Source organism: Hyperoodon ampullatus (genome assembly GCF_949752795.1).
Source record: "Hyperoodon ampullatus genome assembly, chromosome: 9".
Lineage (NCBI taxonomy): Eukaryota > Metazoa > Chordata > Mammalia > Artiodactyla > Ziphiidae > Hyperoodon > Hyperoodon ampullatus.
This window is the reverse complement of record NC_136922.1, coordinates 52003253-52022536: the sequence shown is the minus strand read 5'-3', so window position 1 is coordinate 52022536 and position 19284 is coordinate 52003253. Positions and strand designations below refer to the sequence as shown.

Here is a 19284-nt window from a genome sequence, read left to right as displayed (position 1 = left end):
AGTTCCTACTCTCAAGGAATTTATAAACTGGATAAGGCTATGGATGGATTGCTCAGAAATAACCTAATCTCAAAGGTGCTGATTTAAAAAAAAGTAATGACTGTTCATCTCTCATTGTGTGGAATAATATAATGTAGTGATTAGACAGTAGGATAATGAGGTTAAATCCCAATTTTGTCAATGATTAGTAAAGTGTTCTTCAAAAGTCATTTAAACTTCTGGGGTCTCACTTTCCTCACGTTTACTATAAAAAGATTGATTAGATGACTGGTTGCCAATCGTGCTACCTTTGAAACACCATGATTCATGCCATGCTAAAGTTATTTTGGATACTGGCAAGCCAACCCCAAATTTGCAGATTGCCAGAATGGTTCTCCATTATGTCAGCATATTCTGACCAATCTACCATTGGGGAGACAAATTTCCCAAGATACAACAGAAACTGAAGGTGCAAAACAATAAATTATATTTAGCTAGAGGACATACACTTTACACATATTTACTTCCTAAAGACACAGAGGCATCTGAAGGAAACCTGTAGATTTATACTAATATGTATACATGAGATGATCCTGCTTTCAGAAAGCAAACATAGAACCACCTTCAAATTCGAAGTAATCAGGAACTGGAGATGGAGCATCAAAGTGAAGAGAAATGAATGCCCCTTTCCTGTGACTGAAATAGAACCCTGTCATACTGTTTTCTCATTTCAGGCTGTTATACGGTCTCAGGGGAAAACCTCTGCTTTAGAACTGTGTGTTGTAAAATAAAACACTCTTATTCTGAATTCCATTGAATAATATTGTGTAATGGGAATGAAAAGTTGTTCTCACTCACTCAACCAAAATCAATATTGAGATGCTATTGTGTGCATGATACTGTTCTAGGCATTGTGAGGAGAACTGAGGTGTCGTATACGTGGTTCCTGTTGCTATTATCTCAGACCCAGTGCAGCAGCAGGGTTCCCTCAAGTTGTCAGCATTGATAGAACATTAGGGAAGCAAAGGCCACCGACTGGTGGGCACTGGTTATGGTTCCCATAGTAAGAAACCAATGGGAGGAGTCAACAGAGGTTTGGCGCGGCAAAAGCCCCGAGTCTGTCACAAAGATTAAAGTCTGAGAGCAGAGAGGCAGGCTTGAAAAGGAAGAGAAGTGTGGTCATTCAGTATTTTCTGTCTTCCCACTTGTTTTCAGGGTTTATAGAATATGAGTATAAAAACAAATTGTTTGACAATTTAACACACATAAAAATGAGAAATACTGCTTTCAAAGTGTGCTGACATTACTCAAAACTTTTTGGGAAACTTCCCATTTGGAATTGCTTTAGGACCTTGCAACATAATGGAATATTCTCAAAAGTAGTAATTCTTCCATTTTGGAGAGTGGGTTCCATTTGCAGAGAAAGCCCACAGTAATTTAGAGCCAAGGCTGGTGAATAAGGTTGATTATCTAATTTAATGATCACTCTAGTTTAAAATAAAACATGTTTTTAAAGAAAGGAATCTGATTGTCTTAGTTCCTCTTCCCTATACTCATGTTTATTTTGATTTTGCTACTTCCTCACTTATTGGGTTTCATGATTGGCATAATATTTTCTCTCCTGTCTGCTTAATTATATGCTATATGTGGCTCTTCGGAGTCAGCATCAAATACCTCAAACTCCCCCAGCCACCACACAAGCACCTCTTCTAGTTCCGGGAACCTAACACCTTGAAGAATTTAAGTTCCTTGCTTCTGATATGATTTCTTAAAATGTAGCATATTTTATCTGATTTTATAAGAAATACATGTTCACTGCAGAAAATCCTAAAATTCCAGAGAAGGATGAAGATGAAAACTCACTTGTTTTCATCTCAGAGAATGAATATCCATATTTCAGTGTATGATCTTTAAGTCTTTTTTCTCTACCTCTCCCTCTCTCTCTCTCTCTCTCTCACACACACACACACGGATTGATCTATCATCTATCTATTTATCATCTATCTATCTATCATCTATCTATCTGTCTATCACACTCTACCTACAGCTTACAATCTATTTTCTTCTTCCTATACTATGTTATTTCCTTCTCATTAGCACATCAGGCTGACCATCCTTTACTTTGAAGTGCAGCCTAGTATATTATTCATGGGAATGAGCAATCCAATTGAAGACATTTGGAGTGATTCAACCAGTGTGGCCTCTGACATTGTAGATGAAAGCAGAAGGATAATTCTATTTTGACTGTGGTTCAGTTTCTTGCCCTTGGCAGAGAACTCCCAATACAAGTGAACCCTTTGCCTCAGGAATGGCTGTTTACTGAGTGACTTGTAAAATACATATCATCTGTTCTCTTTAACAATTTATGGCTGGGCAGGAACAGTACCTAAATTTCCATCATGATGCTGCTTGCCACCCTGCTTGGGAGCAGATGGTAAGTATTTACTGTGGATGACCTTTTTTTCTTTAATTTTTATCACTTAGAGCACTTCCCTGCAGCAGTGCCATATGTTGCACACAAAATGCATCAGTTACTGGGTTATTATTTACAACAGAGCTGGAAGGCATACACATTTCATGAACTGCAAGTAGCTACTAGCCTGAATTACTGGCTTGACATTGTATTCCACCAAGGCCAATACCAGGTTATGACATCATAACCTCATAAATATATGGTCACTCTAGATTTTGTTATACTTTTTCTGCCAAAATAAAAAATAATTCCTGCTTTCATGAAGGAAATTGTCATAGAAACAGCGCCTTAAGAAAATAGAAGAGGTGATTCATGCTGAAATTCTAAATGATGATGTGGTCCTCTATGGGGGAATATTGGAATATAACATTTACTACATTACTGAGGAACTTTGCTAAAGGTCAGAAAAAACAAAAACAAAGCAAAACATAACAACGAAGGGCCAGAGCGCTATAACTAAGAAGCTGTTATAATGGGAATTTAGCCTTCCGACAGCTTCATCAAGTAACACTGAAATCTGAAAGGGATATAAAGAAAGATAATCTGGTCTATTTTAGCCAAATTCAAGAAACCTCTATTGAATTCTCAATCTGTGTCAAGTATTGCCTTAGGGATACAAAGATGAATAACACGGAGCTCTTATTTTGGCCTGAGGTGCTTATAAGTGGAAGAGACTCAAGGAAACATAATGCAGTGAGTTCCAGGGGAGAGATGTGCATGGGGTGCTGCAGGAGCACAGCAAACCTCTTAGTGACACTGAAGACCTGAGACCAGGTCGGGGGCAGGTGAGCCTTTCTGGAGAAGATGATATTGTGAAGGAAGAGGAGGGTATAACCAGGTGAAGAAAGAGAAGTGGGAACAACATCAACTAAGGCACATATTCTCAGTTTGCATGGAATAATAAAGGTTGAAAGCATGTTGATGCCGTATCAATAGGGTAAATGACAGTTCTTCAGATTACATATTTTATTTAATTCTTGTAACCCCAGACCCAAACCCAAACCAACAAAACAAAAACAAACAAAAAAATGGCTAAAACTGTGACAGTAAAAAAAAATAATGAATATGGGTTGTGTTTCTGTATGTTACATGATAGGTAAAAACTGCTTAGCACAAACAAGACCATGATGTTTGATTTCTGAATCAAATCAAACCATAAGTGAATGAGTGAATAAATGAATGAATTAGATCAATGAATAAGATCAATAAGATGAGATGTTGACCAAGTGAAGGTTCTTGCATTTGAATGCAAAAATAATCAAGAAAATAAATTATTAACACTCTATTCACAATTACCACATAGTAAGAGTAAAAAATCTTAAATCATCTAGATAATTCATCTTTACAATGTGGAAATGGAACCACATTGTAAAATTTTCTAAGTGTTCTTCTTTCTACTACCTGTCACTAGTCTTTACTCATGACAGGTGTTTCTCTGTGAGATTTCCAAAGACTATGCCTAAAAGAGTGCAAAGAAGAAAGTTCAGTCTATAAATAGAAGATATGTCCTGTAAAATCTGAACTGAATCAGATGGGGATATTCTAATTCTTTCAAATAACACAGGAAAGGAAAGAGGATTTAGGAGTTTAAAGCGTAATATTTAACATTTACAGGTGTGATTATGGTTTTCCTCCCATTTTAATACTTTATACACTGTGTATCACCATATTCTGTGATAATTATAAGATTAGGGCATGAACTTGCACATGTTGAAAGAAAGATCTTATTTTCACTTTGCCAGATAAAACTAAACTATACAGCAAAGCAAAAGTGTATTTCAAGATGCAAATGATACTTTCATGTACCTGTAATTGCTTATGCAATTTCCCCCAGGAATTTTTCATTTAAATCTATGGCTAAAGTTTAAAGATAGGTAAATAGATGGTGAGATAAATAGATAATAATAAGAATTCATGTAAAGAAAATATTTTCATGTAGAAAAATAAAATGTGTTAAATAATGGTAACGTCTGGGGAAGAAAGTTCTTTTCAAAGTATTCTTTCAGTTTTCCTTTTGCAGGTATCTTCTAAATTACCCAGGCTTTCCACAACTTCTTGCTGTCATGTTGCCAATTATGTAAGCATAGTTTGGGTTCCAAGGGAAAAAAAAATAAGAAAAAAAAAGAGGAAAAGCAAAAGAGCGAACATTATTGAGTTTTCCCTATGTGCCACTTGCTGCCTTCTTTACACATAAAATCTCACTTAATCCTCCCCATCCCTCTAGAGATAGGTATTAGCCTTACACTGAGACAGTGTAGATAAGGAGATGAGGAAACTGACGCACAGGGTGACAATGGCAGTCTGAATGGACAGCTTAGGCTCATAACACCGTGCTATCCACTACACTCTCCAAAGGACACGATATTTACTAGAGTCCATGGTTGAAACAAAATAAAATCAGGTTTTCTTCAGTGGACAAAGAATGCTCCAACACAATCTTACTTCTGCTCTTACCACACTGAATGATTGTTCCTCCAAATTAATATTCAGTAGATGATATCTGGCTGGTTTAATATCTTGTTTTGCATTTTGTATGTTTTCTATGTGAATGTAAACCATTTAGACCAAATAATAAAGAACAATGTAAGGATGTGTCTATATAGCCCTAGATTTGATTCCATTTGTCTGCTCACATTTTCTTTCACTGTGTTCAAGTACCTTGAATGCTTAGGTCTGTGCTACCTGGAGTTGAATGGAAGTTTTAATTCATGTCAGAATAACCTTATTCAGTCAAGAATATGACTACATGTATAATAGATGGTGCCAAATCTAAATTTTTCACTCCAATTCAATGCTAGTCGTGCAGAGAGTCACAGTTTACACTTCATAAATCTACTTCTCCACCTTGTGCCTTAAGGCAGACAGAATATTTTCACAATATAACTAATGATTGTAATAAATCTTATATAAGTTGCTTCTAGTGAGTGGTGTTTTGGTATTTTTTGGTGAAAAACTGTAATTTCCTTCTTCTTTGGCAATCTTTAATATAATTTCCTCTGTTTCTGTTTCTCTGTTCATCTTTGAGACATTGAATTCTGAACTAGGTTGGACTAGCAGTTAATCCTCTTTGAGTTCCCCTACACCAAAGGTGAATTACACAATCAATGTATGAAGTTTTTTCTATTTCTGTGTGAACAATATTTTTCAGAAAAAAATGCTTTCAAATTGCTCTTAGACATGTTTAATCACTGTATGGAGTTCAAAATTGGTGACTTCTTTTCTCTATATTATAGGTTAATAAAATATATCCTACCTCCCTTTTTTCCTTTCCTATAAACACTCTTTCTATAATTGCATGACATTTGTGATCTATTTTGAAAAATGTGCTCTCTTGACAAACATTTCTTGATTTAGTCTAGAATATGTGTATTTATTTATAAAACATTCTGTAGTCTTTTAAAAAATTTGAACCTTTGCTTTAAAAATAATTTTCCTCATTGTTTACCAAGTAATGCCTGGCATTCAAAGCTCCCCCTAATCTGACTCAAATATACAGGTATCCTCTGCTTTCCAAAAGTTTGCATTATGCCACTTGGCTTTTATGAAAGACCTACATTAGTACCTGTTTTAGCTGACTGAAAGAAATCTGAAGAGGATTTTTGCTTTCACAAAAAAGATGAAAAGCAAAAAATAGCGTTCAGTGTTTGTTTTGCAGGAGCTGTTTTAGAGGCAGTGGGCACCCCAGCAGCGAAAGTGGTGCCATCAAGCCCCTTCCCAGGGAACTACACTCAGCATCTCCGCATGAAGGCTCCATAGCTTTGAACTGCGTCTGTGAGCAACTGTGCTTTATTTTGATTTATTTTGTGCATCCGTTAGCAAGACATGTCATAAGCAACTGCTTATTCACTTTATACCATTTCGGTTCACACAAAGTTTCATAGGAACGCTCTACTTTCTGATGGAAGGGAGTGGGGAACCTCTATCTATTCCTCATTGTATCCTACACTCTAGCCAAACTGGACCATTTGCCAAATACTTTGACCCCTGCTTAGTGTCTGTGTCTGCTGTCCCTATTGCGTGAAATGTTTTTTACAGACATTTCCCCTTGCCCCATTCATACCCATTGTTCAAGGTCCATCTCAAATGTTACTTTCTATAATAAGCCTTCTCTCCAGCTAGAAGTAATGTTTTTGTCTCTGAATTCCCATAGACTCATAATATTATAGTAATAATAATGGCCAACAGTTATATAGTATTTACTATGGGCCAATCACTGTTCTAAGCAATTTACATAAAGTAACAGATTTAATCCAAACAATAACTCTGTGAAGTAGGTACTATCATTATCACCATTATATGGTTGAAGAAACTGAGGCACAAGAGAGGTAAGGCAGTAGAAGCAGGATTTCTGGATCCAGAGTTCTGTGCCTAGCCACTATACTCCTTTGTATACATTCCTATTGTATCTAAGACATTCTCATACATTTCATTGCCACATTTTCTCACTTCTGCTAATAGGAGAGCTTCCAGTTTTAAGATTCAATGGTTCTATTTTTATCTTAATTTTGCTTAATTAAACAAACGTTATTGTATAACTGTATCACACCACTGTACTCCACTTCCCAGAAGTTGCTTTTCCTGCCACAATTCTGCGGCTCAGTTTTATTGTTAAGCTTTATCTAGTTGAAAAAACTACATACGCTGGTGCTTTTTTCCAAAGAGTTAATAACACACTTCCTCAAGAAGACTATCAATTTTCTATTGAAGAAAATAGAATACAGATGTATCAATAATACAAACAGTTTCCATTTACTGAATGCTTGCTTGGTGTCATCTACTGACTATTCTTCAGAGAGGATTGATTTCATTTAATGTGGTGAGGTAGTTTTAACCATCTCCATTTTACAGATGAGGCTCAGAAAGGTCAAGGGATTTCTTAAAGTCACATAGGCAGTGACAGAACCCATTTCCCACTTAGGTCTGTCTACCTCCTAAGCACCTAAACACTAGGTTTTAGGGCCTTTCTGAGCATTATGCAGATATATTTGATGAGTGAGTAGATATATTTACAAGGCTTAATTTTACCCTTGTGATTCAACCAGCTGAAACCTCCACCCTCATGCCACAGAGTGAGCTTTGCCATGCCTTATTTATTGTGTTATATTGCTGTTGTGGCCATGCACTAAGCTATAATGGTAACTGATCAGATGACTTCCCAATGTGATAGGCCGTTGGTTCAACTAGGGGAGATTTTGCACACACCAGTCCCTCTCCCCCACACTCAGGGGACATATGGCAACGTCCAGAGACGTTTTTAGTTGTCATAACTTGAAGGGAGGGTGCTACTGGTATGTAGTGGGTAGGGGCCATGGATGCTATTAAACATCCTATAATGCATAGGGCAACTCCCCACAACAGAGTTGTCCAGCCAAAATGTCATTAGTGTGGAGGTTGAGAAACCTTGTGAGAAGCTGAAATTAGAATGCAATGTTAAACATATTGGAGGTGGTGCTACGGAGCAGAGGGGATGGGGAAAAATAATACAATCAAGAGAGAGAAATCTTGCTTGGGTTGGTGATGATAATATGACATGAACTGAAAAGTTTGGTGAACTTAACTTGTACATGAGATTAAACAAAAATAACTATAGCAACTACATCAACAGAAAAAAGAACCAGAGAGAATTGAAAGCCAAAATAATTACGGATTCCCTGGGAAGCTGAATAGCTTACTGCAGAATAATTATGTTTTCTCTGTGATCCTCTCTGCACCCTGCCTCTAGAAGTGGAGCTGAGAAAATGGGCAGAGAGAACAGCCAGGCCTTGGGCCACATTTCCCATGCATAACCTGGGAACATTCTTTCTCCCTGTAGTCAGCTCCAGAGCACATCCCTCTCCCATTTTATGATGAACAGCTCTTCCTCCATGGGGGTGAATAAATCAGTGCCTTCTGCATGGTTCTGGGTTTGAAATTGAAGTTCCTACTTTCCACAGAATTAAGGTCACACATGCACTGAGTCAGAGAATGTATCCTAAAAGGCCCCTGGCCAATATCTCAACTTGATTTCAAGAAACAGGGTTGCGCAAGTAACTATATTTCATGACAAGACAGTGCCTAGGAAGTACAATTGCACCTAGTACTATATTAAAATGATGATGAAAACCAAATGACATCTGGTGTCAACATCTGGTGATGTTCTCTGTGACTCCTCTCGTGAAAACTTCCCAGAAGAAAACTCACGGGTATGTACATATTTTTAAAAACTTACAATATATGGTAGGCATAATGATGTCACTTTCCATCTCACTGATAGGGTTCTTCACCAGGCAACTGTAATTCCCAATGTCTTCTTTGGTCACTGGAACAATATGAAGGCTGTTGTTTTGGAGAGAAAAGGAGTTGGTGGAGCTGGTGTGGACAGGCCTCCCATTTTTTAGCCACTGGTAAACCAGCCGGGTGCCCCCTTCCACGAGGCATGTCAGGGTCATGTTCCCCACATACTCCACAGCCCCAGAGGAAGGCTGACTCTGCACCACTGGTTTCGTGACAGGATCTGCAACATCAGAACAGATAGAAATGATTTTTGCCACCACAGAATTATAATAAAAGTCTATGAGGTCTTTCAAATATGAAATCCTAGGAAAATGATTCCAACGTTTTGCACTTTATAAATGTAGACAGTTCAGGAAGTAATTAAAGAAGAAAATAAAAAAGTCATGGCAAACACAAAATGATAAAATATAAAAATACCATTTATAGCAGAAATAACTGAGTCTAGAAGTTACTCTTCAAGGATTTTCTAATGGAAACCTTTACTTTATAGATAATGCAGTTAGTGGTAGAGAATGTCGGCTTCCTTATTTCCTGTTCATTATGCTTTCCCCCGACACCATAAGGGTGTACTCTCACAAGCAAAGTTTACGTAGTTATTCCCCTCTCTTGATTTGTCCTAATATCCCAAGAGCAGCTGGTTGGGATACATGTGGTGAGCCCAAATTCTTACCCACCATCTGCAAAATACAAAGCTCAGATATATTATACTTTGGGGGGATTGAGAGAAAGTTTTAAAGAATCACATTTGCACCATTTACTTTTCCTTCTATGTAAGTGAACTAATTATATGTTTTAATTACTGTGTATTTATACTGCAGTGTTATGTTAGTCACTGTACCATGTTAGTCACTTTAACGAATGAAAGCCTATAATAATCTCCTTCTATGAATGATTACAGGACACACAGAGAATGAGATGATATATAAGTAACAGACAATTGGCTCCAATGTTTAGCTTTCAATTTCCTATCAAACTTTTAATTGGGGTTGAGATAAACCCACGCACATATGGTCACCTTATCTTTGATAAAGGAGGTAAGAACATACAATGGAGAAAAGACAGCCTCTCGAATAAGTGGTGCTGGGAAAACTGGACAGCTACATGTAAAAGAATGAAATTAGAACACTTCCTAACAGCATACACAAAAATAAACTAAAAATGGATTAAAAACCTAAAAGTTAAGCCAGGCACTGTAAAACTCTTAGAGGAAAACTTAGGCAGAACACCCTGACATAAATTACAGCAGGACCCTTTTTGACCTACCTCCTAGAGAAAGGGAAATAAAAACAAAAATAAACAAATGGGACCTAATGAAACTTCAAAGCTTTTGCACAGCAAAGGAAACCACAAACAAGACGAAAAGACAACCCTCAGAATGGTAGAAAATATTTGCAAATGAAGCAACAGACAAAGGATTAATCTCCAAAATATACAAGCAGCTCATGCAGCTCAATATCAAAAAAACAAACAACCCAGTCCAAAAATGGGCATTAATCATTAGAGAAATGCAAATCAAAACTACAATGAGATATCATCTCACACCAGTCAGAATGGCCATCATCAAGAAATCTAGAAACAATAAATGCTGGAGAGGGTGTGGAGAAAAGGGAACACTCTTGCACTGCTGGTGGGAATGTGAATTGGTACAGCCACTATGGAGAACAGTATGGAGGTTCCTTAAAAAACTAAAAATAGAACTACCATATGACCCAGCAATCCCACTACTAGGCATATACCCTGAGAAAACCATAATTCAAAAAGAGACATGTACCAAAATATTCATTGCAGCTCTATTCACAATAGCCCGGAGCTGGAAACAACCTAAGTGTCCATCATCGGATGAATGGATAAAGAAGATGTGGCACATATATACAATGGAATATTACTCAGCCATAAAAAGGAACGAAACTGAGCTATTTGTAATGAGGTGGATAGACCTAGAGTCTGTCATACAGAGTGAAGTAAGTCAGAAAGAGAAAGACAAATACCGCATGCTAACACATATATATGGAATTTAAGAAAAAAAAATGTCATGAAGAACCTAGGGGTAAAACGGGAATAAAGACACAGACCTACTTGAGAACGGACTTGAGGATATGGGGAGGGTGAAGGGTAAGCTGTGACAAAGCGAAAGAGAGGCATGGACATATATACACTACCAAACGTAAGGTAGATAGATAGTGGGAAGCAGCCGCAGAGCACAGGGAGATCAGCTCGGTGCTTTGTGACCGCCTGGAGGGGTGGGATAGGGAGGGTGGGAGGGAGGGAGACGCAATAGGGAAGGGATGTGGGAACAGATGTGTATGTATGACTGATTCACTTTGTTATAAAGCAGAAACTAATTAAAAAAAAAAACAAAAAAAAAACTTAACTTGCAACTCTTAAAAAAAAAAAAAAAAAAAAAGAAGACCTAAATAGACATTTCTCCAAAGAAGATATACAGATTGCCAACAAACACATGAAAGGATGCTCAACATCACTAATCATTATAGAAATGCAAGTCAAAACTACAATGAGGTATCACCTCACACGGGTCAGAATGGCCATCATTAAAAAATCTACAAACAATAAATGCTGGAGAGGGTGTGGAGAAAAAGGAACCCTCTTGCACTCTTTGTGGGAATGTAAATTGATACAGCCACTATGGAGAGCAGTATGGAGGTTCCTCAAAAAACTAAAAACAGAACTACCATATGACCCAGCAATCCCACTACTGGGCATATACCCTGAGAAAACCATAATTCAAAAAGAGTCAGGTACCACAATGTTCATTGCAGCTCTATTTACAATACCAGGACATGGAAGCAACCCAAGTGTCCATTGACAGATGAATGTATAAAGAAGATGTGGCACATATATACAATGGAATATTACTCGGCCATAAAAAGAAACAAAACTGAGTTATTTGTAGCTAGGTGGATGGACCTAGAGACTGTCATACAGAGTGAAGTCAGTCAGAAAGAGAAAAACAAATACCGTATGCTAACACATATATATGGAATCTAAAAAAAAATGTTTCTGAAGAACCTAGGGACAGGACAGGAATAAAGATGTAGACATAGAGAATGGACTTGAGGACATGGGGAGGGGGAAGGGTAAGCTGGGACGAAGTGAGAGAGTGGCATGGACATATATACAGTATCAAATGTAAAACAGATAGCTAGTGGGAAGCAGCCGCATAGCACAGGGAGATCAGCTCGGTGCTTTGTGACCACCTAGAGGGGTGGGATAGGGAGGGTGGGAGGGAGACGCAAGAGGGAGGAGATATGGGGATATATGTATATGTATAGCTGATTCACTTCGTTATAAAGCAGAAACTAACACACTATTATAAAGCAATTCTACTCCAATAAAGATGAACAACAACTTTTAATTGGGGTTGATGCATCTTCTCAGGTAAATTTGTCTTGACTCATGTTCACATTTTTTTTACACTGGAAAATGTGCATTAGAGCACAAACAGATCCAATCCTTCCGCCCAGAGAAGACAGGAAAAAATGAAAGATAAGGAGAAAAGAGGTTGAAAGGTAACTTGCAGGGGTGCTGAGTAGTTCTGAAGGCTCCAGCCTTTCTCAAGATGGATGCAATCAAGTGGTCCACTCAATTTAACCCTTTATATTCCCTGGCAAGAACAAAGGGTTTGGAATAGCTTTTGTTTACATTACTATGATTTAAAAAGAAAAATGAATTGGTACATTTATTATGTAGAAAAAGCTTATGTTTCAAATGTGCCCATGCATGGAAATACATGTGGTATGGAATAAGTCAAATAGGTGATGTTGAAGGTCTCATATGGGAGAGCCAATCATTAGAATAGACGATGGTACTGTGATCATACACTTGCATTTAACAGTGTAACTCAGATATGGAAGTTTCCTAAGAAGAGTTTTTACACAGGCCCTAAACCCCTATCAAGACCTTTTCGTTGCAGGGCAAGGCACAATATAGGAGTAGGTTAATAAGAAGTACAAACTACTATGTATAAAATAAATAAGTTACAAGGATATATTGTACAGCACAGGGAACAGATCCAATATTTTATAATAACTGTAAATGGAGTATAATCTATAAAATTTTTGAATCACTGTATTGTATACCTGTAACTAATATAATATTGTAAATCAACTATACCTCAATAAAAAATTTTTTAGAAAGAACTTTTGGTTGCATGTCCATAAACAGATCCAGTTGTACTACATATTAACAAGTAATGGATGTTCTATTAAAAGTTTGGAGGGAGAGACAAGATACTACCCAGGAGAATTTCATGAAAATATGAAAACGTCCTCCTTTTCTCTCCCCAAAGTTGTTCTCTAGGCATCTGCTGCCACATCCTGTGTCTTTGTTCCCCTGCAAGCCCTCCAGTTTCCACTCATTTACTGTGCACATATTTACTGAGTGCCTACAAATGGCCTGCATCGGGGTTTAGGCAGTGAGGAAAAAGCAGCAAACAATACAAAGCCTGCTCCCATGGACCTTGTATTCTAGGCAAGTAAGAGAAACAATAAAAAAATAAAAATATACAATACGTCCAGTGTTATGAATAGAATAAAGCAGAACTCAAGATAAAGAGTAACTCTCTCTCTCTCTCTCTCTCTCTCTCTCTCTCTGTATACTTTACATAAGGTGGTCAGGAAAGCCTTTACAGATGAAGTGACACTCTGGCTGAGACCGAAAGGAAATAGGGGATAGTGCCATTACCTAGGAGAAGAGCAATCTAGGTAGAGTGAACAGTCAAGTACAAAGGCCCTGAGGTGTGAGTGTGTTTGGCCTGTTCTAGGAAGAGCGAGGAGGCCAGTGTGGTCAGAACAGAGTGAGTGAGGGGAGGAGAGGTGGGAAGGGGTCAGAGAGGTACTGGGTATGTTGGGGGGCTCTCCCTGGGCCTTTTGGGACATCGCTAGCACTTTGGCTTTGATAGTGAGTGAGACAGGAAGCTATGGGAGGATTCTGAGCTGCAGGAGGCAGGGGTAGAAACGGGGAGAGTGGACAGCAGGCTGTTAGGGCAGTTCAGGCCAGAGCTGGTGGTGGGGTTGAGTGGGGCGGTAGTGGGCGTGGTGAGAAGTGACTCACTTCTGTCCATATCTTGAAGGTAAAGATGGCAGGGTTAACTTGTGGACTGGATGTGTGGTGTGAGAGAAAGAGGGAGTCAAGGGTGATGGCAAGGTTTTGTCCTAAGCAACTGAAGGAATGAAGCTGCTATTTGCTAAAACAGAGGAATATTGTTAAATAGACAGGTTTAGAGGGGAAAAATCAGAAGTTGGGCTTTGGGTGTAGTATATTTAAGGTATGCTGCTTACATACCTCAATAAGGAAAATAAATGTCTGAAAGTTAGCTGAACCCCACTCTCCCTCAGAGGACATACCCAGCAAATTCTTTTGTTGCTTAAGTATGGTCACTGAGCAAGTTTCATCCTCCCCAGTGTACCAAAATAAAAAAAAAATTCTTTATGTGACAAAAATGGGGCGCTTCCCAGGGTACATTCTGTTAATGAGAAATAAAATTTTCTCTGCCTCATTATATCAGCAACTTTATACTTGATAGTTTCCAGGCAAACAAATAATACGTTCTCCTTACTGCTTGATTACCTTTAGCTGGGCACTGCGCATATACTTTACATGCAAGTCTTATTTAATCCTCAGAAAGCCTCATGAGGTGGATAATGTCATTCGTGCCATGAGCCACTGAGGCTCTGAGGGTTAATTTGCCCAAAGTTGCAGAGCCAGGACCTAAAGCCCAGGTAGTCTAATCTCCTGAGCCATTGCTAACTGCTGTGCTTCTCAGCTGCCCATGTCACTTAGAGAGGACTTACCATCAACGGTAACTTGAATCTTCTGACTAGCTGACACAGTTCCATTTCCCTGAATGTTGACCTTCACGATGTAATTGCCTTCATCAGTGAACTGCAATGGGTTGATGAGAAGGGAGGCATTGGGTGGCATCATGGTGAATTTGTGTTGGTATTCCAAGTCGGGAACCACAGACTTGTTCACAGAGCCCAGTAAGTATTTGGGCATCGTGTGGGGTCTCTCAAACAGCCATATGATCTGGATGTCTGATGCCGGAGTGTGGAATCCATAGTGTACGGGGAGGTAGAGAGCCTGACCCCTGATGCCATGGACTGTGTGTGATGGCACCGCCACCTTCAGCCCGGAACAAGCACCTGCTATGAAGGAAAGGAAAGTTGTAAAGACCCTGGACCACATTTCACAATATAAAGGGGAAATACAGAGAGAACCTGATCGGGCGATAATCCTTTTCAAAGAAGAGAGGCTTCTAGGTACTGACTCTTCTAGTACCGGTTACCTGTAGAGGTACTTATTTGTCTCTGAGACCTGCATTTTAAAAACTCCCCACAAAGGCTGTTGATTGCATGACCTCTTTAAAGGCAAGATGAAAAGGAAAAGCAGAAGTTATTATCTCTAACTGTTAAAGAATAATGGGAAAAGGAGAACTGGGAAAGATTATTAGTTCTAAAGTCCAATGAAACCTTTTAAAAAATTTGAAATTGTGACTGATTAATGTCTGAGTCATATCATATCCTAATCAAACTGTGTGGTTGAGGGGCTACTTCCTCCTGAGAATCTTCCTCCACAGTCTTCTGAAATGGCTTAACAGTCCATAATTGGAAGTTTTTCCTTTTAGCCGAAGCCTTGCCAAATGCAAATATCCTAAGGAGAACGGCATTAAACTATGACCAGTTGTGATTGGTTATTCCTGCTCAGAAGCAGGGATCTGGTTGGTGTGTTTGAACCACAGCAAGAGGCAGGAGCAGGTGGAGAAGAGTGGAGTGTGGTGAGACAGGAGGCCAGCAAGGTGGCTGGCCCAGACCAGGGAGTGCCTTAGGGTCATGGCAAACACTTTGGCAATTTTACTTTGAGTGAGGTGGGAACACAGCTGGATTTTTGTGAGCAAGAGGGATAGAGGTCTTTCTTCTTATTTTTTTAGGTGTACTCTAGCTGCTGTGAGAACTGACTGAAATAGGGGAAAGAGCAGGAGCAGGGAGATCACTTAGGAGATGACTGTAGTAAAGTAGGCAAGAGATGACTGTGCTGTAGATAAGGGTGCTAGTAAAAGATATTGTGAGAAAAGCCCGGTGGTGCTAACAGGATTTGATGACACATTACGGGTGGGATACAAGAAACAAAGATGAGTCAAGAATGAGTCTAAGGTTGTTGACCTGATCAGCTGGAAGAATGGAGTCGTCATTTATTAATGGGCAACTAATCAATTAATCATGGGGAATACTGTGGGAGACATTTTTGTGGAAAGATTGGGAGTCAGCTTTGGACATGTTCATTTTAGATGCCCATTAGAAATCTAAGAGGAAAGGTTTCTTTGTAGTTTCTGGCACCTGGAGATTTCCCCTTCTTTACCTTGAGCTATATATTGTTTTATTTTATCTAGTATATATATATATATATATATATATATATATATATATATTGACAATTGAGAAGAGAGTCCTCCTTAGCTCAGGTTACCATGTAGCTACCATTTTCTACCATTTTGATTAGAATACTAATCAAAAGCTCTTTGCTTCAAAATCCTCATTTTAAAGGGGAGCAATACTGTACCTACATCGTATGAACAGTGGAGGAGAAAATGAGAGGAATTTAAATGTGAAGTCTTTTGAACAGTGATGGAAAAAAGAAAGAACGGAAAGGAAATTGGAGACACCTGGCATAGACAACACTTCTGGGGAGTTTTGCTGAGAAAAGGAGCAGAAAAAGTATTTTTTAAAATTTCTTTTTTTTTCTTTGGATAGATGCTGAACAGCATGTTTGGAGCTATTGGAATGATCACTAGAAAGAGAAATCTTGATGAAGCACAAAACAGATGGGTGAGGGTGGAAAAGAATCCTAGGTGAGGAGGGATGAAAATTTGGGCACAAATAGAGATATCTTACGATTTCAATTTTGTCATATACAAAATGTTTATCTTCTTTGATTGCTTCTCCCTTTTCATCTCTACTAGGAAGGGGATCTTTAAGATTTATCTGAATCATGTTGTGGAAGGTCATCAATATTAGGAAGGGAATGGTAGAAAGGTCTGTTTGTTCAACGATTTATTTGGAGAAACTGAAATAGGTAGGTCTGCTCCTATGAGGAATCAAATTCTACCAACAGTAAATTCCTCTCTTTCTTTCCCAGGGTGGAGGTTAGAGCAAAGATTTCCATGGTTTTCGTTTTTGGGTAGCTGTTGGTAAACAGTGAGACCCTGGGGCCAGGAGGGAACTCAGAGCAAGGAACTGAAGAGGAGAAAGGACAAAGAGGAAGATCAGAGGAGGTTAAGGGGAGAAGGGGTGCCTAGATGCTCAACTGAAACTGACCATACAGACTAAAAATTAGGTGACTCTATGGGAAAAATAAATATGTGTCTTACAGTCTCCTTGGGCTCTGTGTGTGTTTGTGACTGACATGTAATTTTTTTTTTCTGATAATGGGCTGTACCTGTACATTCATTGTAGTGATTTGGTCCATAACAAAGGAGTTACAAAGTTATGAGGATTTGCTTCTGTTTTCTTTTCTGGCAAGTGCAAGAATGTTAAATTTGTAGTTCTTCTTAATTTGAATCATTAGAAAAAGAAGGAGCTTGTTGCTGGGAATTATAAAGAGGAGATAAAGTGTACTGCAGAAAAGGCAAGGAAATCATAAGAGAGCTAAAGGGAGATGAGAGAGTAAATCTAGGACTTAAAACTAGTGATGTCTGAGATATGTGAAGCAGAGACTGAGAGAAGGGAGTGAAGCTCTTGAAGTCACAGATACAGAAAGACATTGGGCATTGGATGGCGGACCTGTACAGGACAAGATTCCTCTTAGTACATGTGTTATCTGCATGAATGAAGCAACATGCATTTTCATGTCTTTCATTGTAATTGGTGATAGGAAGTGCCTAACAAGTTCCTGGTAAGCAGAACTAGCTTTTTAGCACCCATTATTACTAACTTAAGATATGTAAAATGTACTTTTCACTGTATTTATTGTGTTGCTGTTTCCTTTTTTACTTCAGTGAATACAAAAATATTCCTGAGGGTTTTCACGGTTCATTCTTGATCTTGGACTCCCTTGTCCATACAGTCTTAAATTAATCACTTGCAAATTGCCTGGAAATAGGGATTTCAGGAACCTATTTTCTAAACTTGCAGAGAGATTTCTGAATTTCCTACTTTGATAAAGTTAAAAGTACACTGAAATACGAGGTCTTAGTACAGAACATCTACTTGGGATAAAATGGTGATTAGGTAACTGACCTTAGATAAGTCATTTTAATTCTCTGGATGGCAGTTTTCTTATGTGTGAAAAAAGGGTAATATTAGATGAGGTCCAAGGCCTCTCTCTACTCTTTAGGTTTATGTTCTTGACATCCTAAGGTGCTTTTCTCAGGGTAGCAGCTACCCTACAGTTTAAAGGGGAAGGACTCATATTTTAGTGAGAGAGGGCCCAAAGAATTTTGCAGTATTGAATCTCAGATTTAAGTCCACTTATTAAGTTGGATATCTTTTAATAAAGTGGCAGTTCTGTGCTTTTTGCCAAGGTATCAAGGGGGATGGTGGGAATCTACATCATTGCCTTGAGAATGCACTGGAAAAAAACGGCATGGCTCCTGAAATAAAACTCGGTAGTTGCCTCCGACAGTAAGCAATTTGGTCATCGACTTATTGGTCCACTTAATACATTTCACAGCTCAACCTAGAAACCACTGCTAGATTGAGCTGTAGATAGAGATGGCCTGAGTGCAATTCTGGCCAATCTGTACTCGGAGTTTGGGGAAATTATTGCAGAAGTCCTTGTTTACTTTTTTTTTTTTTCTGAAAAGGGGAAGAACGCTTTTTCTCTACTTTTTGTGTGGTTGAGTTGAAAAAGATTAACTGAGTTTGTAATATTCTGAAAATGATTGGGAGGCATTTTCTTACCATGGAGTGCGAGCATGACTAGAATAGAAATGTAGGTGACTTTTGGATCTTGACTCAGAAAGCTGAATCTTAAGTAAGAAAGCTTGATTGGAGAGTCTATGACTGAAGTTATGGGAAGAAATTTTATTTAATAAAATATTAAATATGATACAAATATTGCAGCCCAGGGAAAAATGAAACTACTTTAGCAGAAAATAACATTTTATATGGCACTTACAATAATCATTAAGGGGGGCTTCCCTGGTGGCGCAGTGGTTGAGAGTCCGCCTGCCGATGCAGGGGATGCGGGTTCGTGCCCCGGTCTGGGAGGATCCCACGTGCCGCGGAGCGGCTGGGTCCGTGCGCCATGGCCGCTGAGCCTGCGCATCCAGGAGCCTGTGCTCCGCAATGGGAGAGGCCACAGCAGTGAGAAGCCCGCGTAACGCAAAAAAAAAAAAAAAAAAAAAAAAAATCATTAAGGGGAGTGAACTAGTTCTTTAGTCTATTTTAGAAACTGCATCATGTAATATAATACCTTAAATAATATATTACCATCAATAGTATCTCTGAATATATTCAATGCTTATCATAACAAATGATATGAAATCATGTTATTTAATTTTTTTTCAAATATGTGTGCTTTTTCAAATATATGTATGACAGTGA

General features: G+C 38.6%; 1 protein-coding gene across 3 annotated transcripts in view; it reads right to left on the bottom strand.

Moving 5' to 3' along the window:
- HEPACAM2 (HEPACAM family member 2) overlaps window positions 1-19284 on the bottom strand; it is a gene marked incomplete at both ends in the record, with an annotated part of 39738 nt that overhangs the window by 17056 nt on the left and 3398 nt on the right. For 2 of the 3 annotated variants that reach the window (XM_079711613.1, XM_079711615.1), the window contains 2 exons: window positions 8661-8945; window positions 14536-14889. In XM_079711613.1, the coding sequence (XP_079567739.1) occupies window positions 8661-8945; window positions 14536-14889 (639 nt within the window). The remainder of the gene's footprint in view (window positions 1-8660; window positions 8946-14535; window positions 14890-19284) is intronic. The other variant, XM_079711614.1, reaches the window with a different exon arrangement.